Source organism: Microtus ochrogaster, chromosome X, assembly GCF_000317375.1.
Source record: "Microtus ochrogaster isolate Prairie Vole_2 chromosome X, MicOch1.0, whole genome shotgun sequence".
Classification (NCBI taxonomy): domain Eukaryota; kingdom Metazoa; phylum Chordata; class Mammalia; order Rodentia; family Cricetidae; genus Microtus; species Microtus ochrogaster.
In genome coordinates this window covers 49,650,034-49,657,459 of record NC_022026.1, presented here as the reverse complement: position 1 = coordinate 49,657,459, position 7,426 = coordinate 49,650,034, and the positions used below count along the sequence as shown (strand labels likewise).

The 7,426-nt window shown below is 37.0% G+C and overlaps 1 protein-coding gene and 1 pseudogene across 1 annotated transcript in view; one reads left to right on the top strand and one right to left on the bottom strand.

Moving 5' to 3' along the window:
• LOC101987335 overlaps nt 1-46 on the bottom strand; it is a 3,526-nt pseudogene extending 3,480 nt beyond the window's left edge.
• The window catches only part of Map3k15 (mitogen-activated protein kinase kinase kinase 15), a 128,416-nt gene that overhangs the window by 33,507 nt on the left and 87,483 nt on the right, over nt 1-7,426 (top strand). The window contains exons 4-5 of the mRNA XM_005358845.3: nt 2,143-2,336; nt 5,324-5,492. Coding sequence (XP_005358902.1) covers nt 2,143-2,336; nt 5,324-5,492 — 363 coding nt within the window. The remainder of the gene's footprint in view (nt 1-2,142; nt 2,337-5,323; nt 5,493-7,426) is intronic.

The window sequence follows — 7,426 nt, the reverse complement described above, 5'->3', positions numbered from 1 at the left end:
CCAACTTCTTCCAGATCTCCCTTCCTTCCTTCTCACCCAACTTCATGACCCTTCCTTCTCTCTTTCTATAAAAAGTTTCTAAACAAGAGGGGATGGAAATATGGCTCAACAGTTGATAGCACTGACTGCTCTTGAAGAGGACCCAGATTCAATTCCCAGCACTTACACGGCAGCTCCAACTATCTGTAACTCCAGTTCCAGAACTTCTGACACCTTCACACAGACATACATGCAATCAAAACACAAATGAACACAAAATAAAAATAAATTATGTATTTAAATGCCAAAACAAAACAAGAAAACCACAAAAAAAGCACATGAAGTTCATTTCATTTTGACCAACTACTCCTGGGCATTGACCTGCCATGGAGTGTGGTTGATATACCCAGTGATATGCTTATACCCAGTGATATGCTATTAAAGAAAATTGATTTCCCTTTGCCAGCAGGTATTAATGGCAAATAGCTAGTTGGTTAGGGATGTTACTTTGTGTTCAGAACCCTCTCAGTGCTCTGGGACCCTGTGCAGGGGTCTTTTGAACCTGTGCAGGTCCTATGCATGCTGCCACAGTCGCTGTAAGTTCTTAACGTGTATCAGTTCTGTTGTGTCTGGAAGTTAGTTTTTGGAGTCATCCACCACCTCTGGCTCTTGGAATCTTTATGCCTTCTCTTCTGTATCCCCGAGCCTTAAAGAGAGGAGTTTGATAAAGACATCCATTTAGGACTGGGTGCTCCAAAGTCTCTCACTTTCTGCACATTGTCCAGCTAAGGGTCTCTGTGATAGTGCCCATCTACTACAAAAAGTATATTCTCTGATAATGGTTGAGTGAGACATTTATCTATGGGCATTTCACTATGTCATTAGGAGTCATTTTATTGCTATTCTTCTTTAGCAGAATAACAGTAGTAGGTTTTTCCCTAGGTACATGGCCAATCTAGTCTCAGGTTGTTAGCCACTTTAGCAGAATCAGATGTGGGTTCCATATCATGGAGTGAGACTTAAATCCAATCAAAGAGTGGTTGGTTACTCCAATAACATTTATGACACCATTGCAGCAGTATATGTTGGAGGCAGGTCACATTGTAGGTTGCAGTGTTTATAACTTGATGACATTGATGCTTACTTTACTCCTCTGTTACCATGCAGAGTAACTTCAGCACCGTAAATGCTAGTCAGTAAGTATGGAGTTTCCAGTTGGGTTTCAGCTTGACTTCTCCATGTTTGATGACATAATTAAGTGTTTGTTGTCTTCAGCAATATGGCCTTCCTATCAGGTCGTGGAAAGCAACCAATATCCTTGGCAATCTCTTGTGATGTTTGGGATGATCCATGGGAGCCCCTTGTCCAACAATTCAATAAGATGTAAACTGTTCCTGGTACAACCTCCAGTGTTTTAAAAGATTGTTTTTCAGAGTCAAGCCACAGGTCTCCATTCTATTTAACTATGTATGTATGCCAAATTTATTTATATGCTTATATATTTATGTATATTTATAGTTATAAAGATTGATTATAAAACATCATATAAAGAATGTATTTTTAACCTTCAATGTGTTAAAAATTTAGTATAATTAATGCCCTTTAAAGGTAATGAATATGTTTTTCAAAGGATCATGATTCAGTCAGCTATAATTATTCTACAGGACAAAAGATGCTGCTTAATGATTGAAAATTGTTGACAGATTTTTATAAACTCCTTGAAAATAATCATATTTGTTGACGTGTGCTTCTTGTAGAATCACTTTTATTCACAAAAGTTAGTAGAAACTGTATTAAATCATCAAATTATATGGATTTTTATTTACACTAAAAACTAATAAGCCACTTTATAATGCTTGGTTATCAAGGGGTCCAGGTTCCTTATGATCTGGAGAACAGGCAATAAACTTAAATAGTTTTTAAAACTTAAAGCTCTTTAAAATTTTTGCCATTGAGGTTCAAAGGTATACAGATGGTGGTGATTTTGAAATTGAATGGTTTCCTGTTTTGAGCCTAATAGGTTTGGAATGATAATCACACGAAGTGGTTTTCATGTTGTATGTCTTCTCCTTCCCTGGCCTACCAGGTCTGCCTGTTCAGGCCTATAGCTGTGCTTCTGTATCACTCACTTTCTGAAATACTTTTTGTTTCTTTTTTTTCCAGGCATCTAGTGGGAATTATTATTTCATCCCTTACACTGTGACACCATGTGCTGATTATTTTTGCTGCGAAAGTGATGCCCAAAGGCGAGCCTCAGAGTACATGCAGCCCAACTGGGACACCATCCTGGGCCCATTGTGTATGCCCCTGGTGGACAGGTTCACTAGCCTCCTTAAGGACATCCGTGTGACCTCATGGTAATTTCCATCAGCCACCATAAATCCTGGGAGTCTTGCAGAAAATGATTTTCCCATCACTTTCAGGGAGGTGATATACTTTGAAGTGACCAGGATGCCCAGAGAATAGGGGCCATTGGCCATCTACTTAATCATCTTGGAATCCATCATTACCCCCTTAGTGCCTCCTCACTAAGCTGAGTTCCTGAGATGAAGCCAGAAGAGAACAGGGCATGGGCATAATTGCCCCAGGAGCTAGCCGTGGTTCTCTATGTGACCTTGATAACATAACTCTTCTTCTCTATGTCTCTATCCTCTTTTATAAAGCAGGGAAGTTAACTCTGTGGTTGATTTTAAATGGTCTCTTTTACCTCTAAGATTCTGTGTTTTCATAATTTTGTGAACATAATTTTATACTCAGTTGTTCAGGTTCTCAAAATGCCAGAGCAAGGTTATTCTGACCTTAAATTCTTGTCATAAGCATGCATTGAGTCAAGCTTCAGCCAGCCTGACCTTAGGATGTCTGTGACATGTTATTCATAGATTTATGGCATGTGGTATGGTGTCTACTCAGAGGCAGATAAGTTTGAGTGTGAGTTCTGGCTTAGGTGATTGTTCATTGGGTAGCTCTTTGAACCTTAGTGCTAAATAAACTGTACCTTCAGTGTTGTTAGTTGAAAGTTAAAGACAGGAAATGATTTTTAACTAGAATATCCCTGTTGTTTTGCTCACAGCCAATTTAAAGGATTTATTCCTGTAAGTTGTGTCATAAGAAGGATTTGTTCTTCCAAAACAAATGAAAATCCAAAGGACTGGCAGAACTGACTTGTAATGAAATGTCAAGGACCTCATGTCATACTTTGGCTCAGATCATGGCACCCTGAACGGTGAAGGGTTACTGTTAAAGTACTGGCATGAAAGTCACACTTGTTAACAGACTTCTCACCTTTTCTGTCCTGATGCCCTTCCTTCGGATGCAGACTTTAATGAAAAAGTCTGATGACAGCAGCAGAAAACAAATAAGGGGTGATTTTTTTTTTGACACCTTAACAATTACTGTCTTACTTCAAAGGAAAGATTTTAGTGAAGTTTAGAGAGAAACCTCTTCTAGAAGCACATTTTTAGGTATAACAAAGAGATATATAGCTTGAATCTGGCAGAGGAATCAGATGTCTTTGTAAGAAATAGATTCAAGTTTGTTTTTCATTCAATAAATTCATATATTAGGAAGAAAACAAGCTTTGGGGGCATTTGTTTTAATTTCCAAAAGCTCAAACAACTCTTTCCTGTACCTGGTGTCTGTCATCATTAAGGAGAGGGTTAATGGTGCTTATGTTAGAAAACCTCTATAACAAGGATAGCAGGTAGGTTTTTAGCCCAAGTACCAACTCTGGCAGATTTATTATCTCTAGTGTGAGTTTTGTGCTAAAAGACACTTAGAAACCATTTCCATGTCCACAGTGATTAGCAACGTCCTCCCTCATCAGCTTCAGAAATGGCTACATCCTTATTACATATCTGATACTCCCAATACACCAGGCATAATTTCATTTGCATAAAAGTTACTGTTCCTATTTTTTCTTTTTAAATTTTTTTTCATATTTTTTCTTTTTAAAGCGATTTTTCAGTTATCCTTGAAAACAAGTGTAACTTTTCCCTTGTCAGGCCAAACTGATAACACCTTAATACTTTGATGCCTTTGCAGTTTGCTGAATGGGCAATGGATTATACCCAACTTAATGACTCACTCAGCTACTAACAGAGTTTTAAACACTGGCAGAATCTACTAATTTGCTCATCATTAGTGTAATGGAAGTTGACAAATAAGGAAATAAAGAATGAAAAGAGTACACTGGCATTTTTTTCTATCAGAAGCGTATCTGTAGGCTATGACTGTATTCTTAAATGTTAATTGAGGTCTTATTAGGAGTATTGAAGCAGATTATATACTGTATGCACACTTATGTGCCGTCACTTCATAATTATTTAGACTAAGTGCTATTTTCTTCTTATTTTATCTGTGTCATTTCTCTTTCTCTAGAGCTGAGTTACTCTTTCCTAAGTGAGAAACTGAAATTTGTTCTTTACAGTTATATAATTTCAGCTTCTTAATGAATTGATAACATAACTGCTTGGTAATGCCCAGATTCTATTTTAAATTACTTGGAAAATAGACAAGATGCTTAAACTAATCCATGGTCATCATTGTAAATTGGCTACTATACCTCTAGATGAGGATGCTTTTCAAGTTTTAAACGAAGTATCACATACTAATATTGGCTGAATGAGAGGCTATAATGACATTTCAGGATAGATTTATACTGTTTAAAATGATTTTCATACTTTATTGTTTAGATTTTTATATTTGAAAACATTTTTGCAGAAAAAATATAACAAGGAAAGGGAAGGGTGGAAGGTACCGCTGTCTGTAATCTTCCTGACATGTCCTCTGTGTACCCCTTGTTGGATTGCTCAAGAACAAATACATCACTAGTTTTCGTTCTCCTTCACCTGGGAACAGCTTCTTGACTACAAGCTGGGAACACTTAGCAGATGAAAATATTTTTAAAATGAATTTGCCTAGGTTTTATGTCTTTTGGAGTTTTGTTTGAATTTTGATAATCTGTTGGAAGTGGGGGAAATTAAATAATCATGTAAACTTGCTTCTATGCTGTGTACATATATTTATAAATATATATATGTACACAGCATAGAAGCAAGATATATATATATATATATATATATATGAGTTGCGCTAAAAATTCTTTAGACTCTAAGTTCTAAGTTAAGTTTTGAAGATACTTTTAAAGTTGTAATAAGCTGAATTTTAGTATCATCTACTAATTTTTGCTGCAGTATGAAAAAAATGTATATTAACATGTTTATTGGTATAGGAAGACTCAGGGATGGCCAAGGCCCCATATGTTATTGAGAACTGTGTTTGTCTGAGCACTCTTCTTAAGAGATGCGTGAATATAATAATGAGGGGTTTTTGTTTTCTTCTTCAGTGTTTATTACAAAGAAACCTTGTTAAATGACATCCGGAAAGCCAGAGAGAAATACCAGGGTGATGAACTGGCAAAAGAATTGACTCGGATCAAACTCCGCATAGATAATATTGAGGTTCTGACATCAGACATTATCATTAACTTACTCCTGTCCTACCGTGATATCCAGGTATGAAATATACTAAGGTGAGGCTAGCATATGCCTGACTTTTCTTTGTTATAAAGAATTTCTCATACAATGTATACTTATTTACATCAGGAGTGTGATGAAGAAGCTGCTCTTTCTAAATAAGCATATGACCTGGATGGGCTGTTATAGATGATTTAGAGGTAGTTTTGTCATATTAGAGCTGGAGTAAGCACTCCAACAAGAGCCCCTATTGTGCTTAAAATAAGAAACTAAGAGTTCAACATTTTATGTATATTTTATTCTAGGTAATAGAATAAGCCTTTTGTAAATTCTGATTCATTAAACCTCTTAACCCTATGGTTTAGGTATTCTTTAATTGTTTCTATTTTAGAAATGAATAAATTTGAGGCACAGAAAAATTAAGTAACCTGCTCAGATTTATAGAGTGTGGCAAAGTCAAGATTCAAACAGAAGCTGATTAGCTCCATTGCCCTTGTTTTCAACTCTTCCAGAATTTTCTTTATGCTTTGGTCACGCCTTTCTCTTTTTACCACAACTCCTCAGTGAGAGTAGACATAGCTGGACTATGTTAAAGAACTAGGGAAGCAGATGCTTATTCTAATATAGGCATCAGAAGTTACTGGAAAATCTTGAGACTCAGGTTATGAGGTGTGGAATCCTGAAGGGAAACTGAGGATTTCTCTTCAAAATTGAATTCTTTTCAAGGGTGTCTTGCATCTCTTCCTTCTGGAGGCACAAAAGATAATATGTTTTACTTGTAGAATACCACAGAGCTGCACTAGAGGTTGTTGGTCCCAATTCTGTAAAGATGAATTATGGTGCGAGACATTCATTTATGGTCTGGACCGAGAACAGAGTCAGCTGCTAAGGAACCCATGGCCTGAGTGACAAACAAAAAGCTACCTGCTTTTAATAACAGGTGCTGGTATTATGCAACAAGAAAATGTGACATCTCTCAAAGTATTTGTTTGGTTTTCTATTTGATTTTTTTGTTCCTATTTGGAGATGGGCTTATGTAGCACATTGAGTTTTGAACTTGCCATGTAGCTGAAGATGACTTTGAACTCCCAATGCTCCTGGTTTTGCTTTCACAATGCAATGATTGCTACCGCACCCTTGCCCTTGAAATGTTTCTCTGACTTGCTGGCTTTCTTTTACTCTTCCCTTCCTGAACGGCTTCAGTTCTTAACTTTTCATTGTTAGAACTCTTAAGCACAAAGAAGAGCCAGAAGGTTCCTTGGATATATTGTCTTCTCTTTTCTGAGGCAGCAGCATCAAAGTCTAAAGCTAAGTATTAGGTTTCTGTAGGAAGATCCTCTCTACTGACTGACTGGCAGTGAGTTGGCCAATACCAGTAATATCTAATCCTGGCTAAATGGGTATCTATTGGTTGCACTGCCAAAATGGAACCCAGTGGAGACACACATGGTAGCAATTTAACTCCTGGGGTAATGTGTGTAGCATTTGAAGTAGTAGTTCTTAGCTTGCTGGTATTTGGCATTGTCTGGAGAGACATTCTAGTTGTCAAAACTGACTGTGTAGGTCCGGGGTACTTGTGGTTTCCGGTAGAGATACAGCTACCCATCCAACAATAAATACATGGACAGCATTCCGGAGCAGAAATGTAAGCCTAGAATATCAACAGTGCTGCAGTTGAGAAATTTTAACTTAGATTAATTTGATTGATTTAGGCAAACTAGAAAGGAGTAAGATGTTTTATCTATTTGCATTGGAAAGTCACTAGGTCTTCTGTGTGTATTTATCCAACTGATTTTAATGCGGTTCTGCTGCTGGTATTAACCCTCCCACACTCAACATATAACATATAACAACTTTTTGTTGTTGTTGTTGCTAGGCTCACATGTGTTCCTGGTTTTGGGTTTAACAAAATTTTTTTTTCTTTTTTTTTTATTTTATTTATTTATTGAGGATTTCTGCCCCCCCCCCGCCAC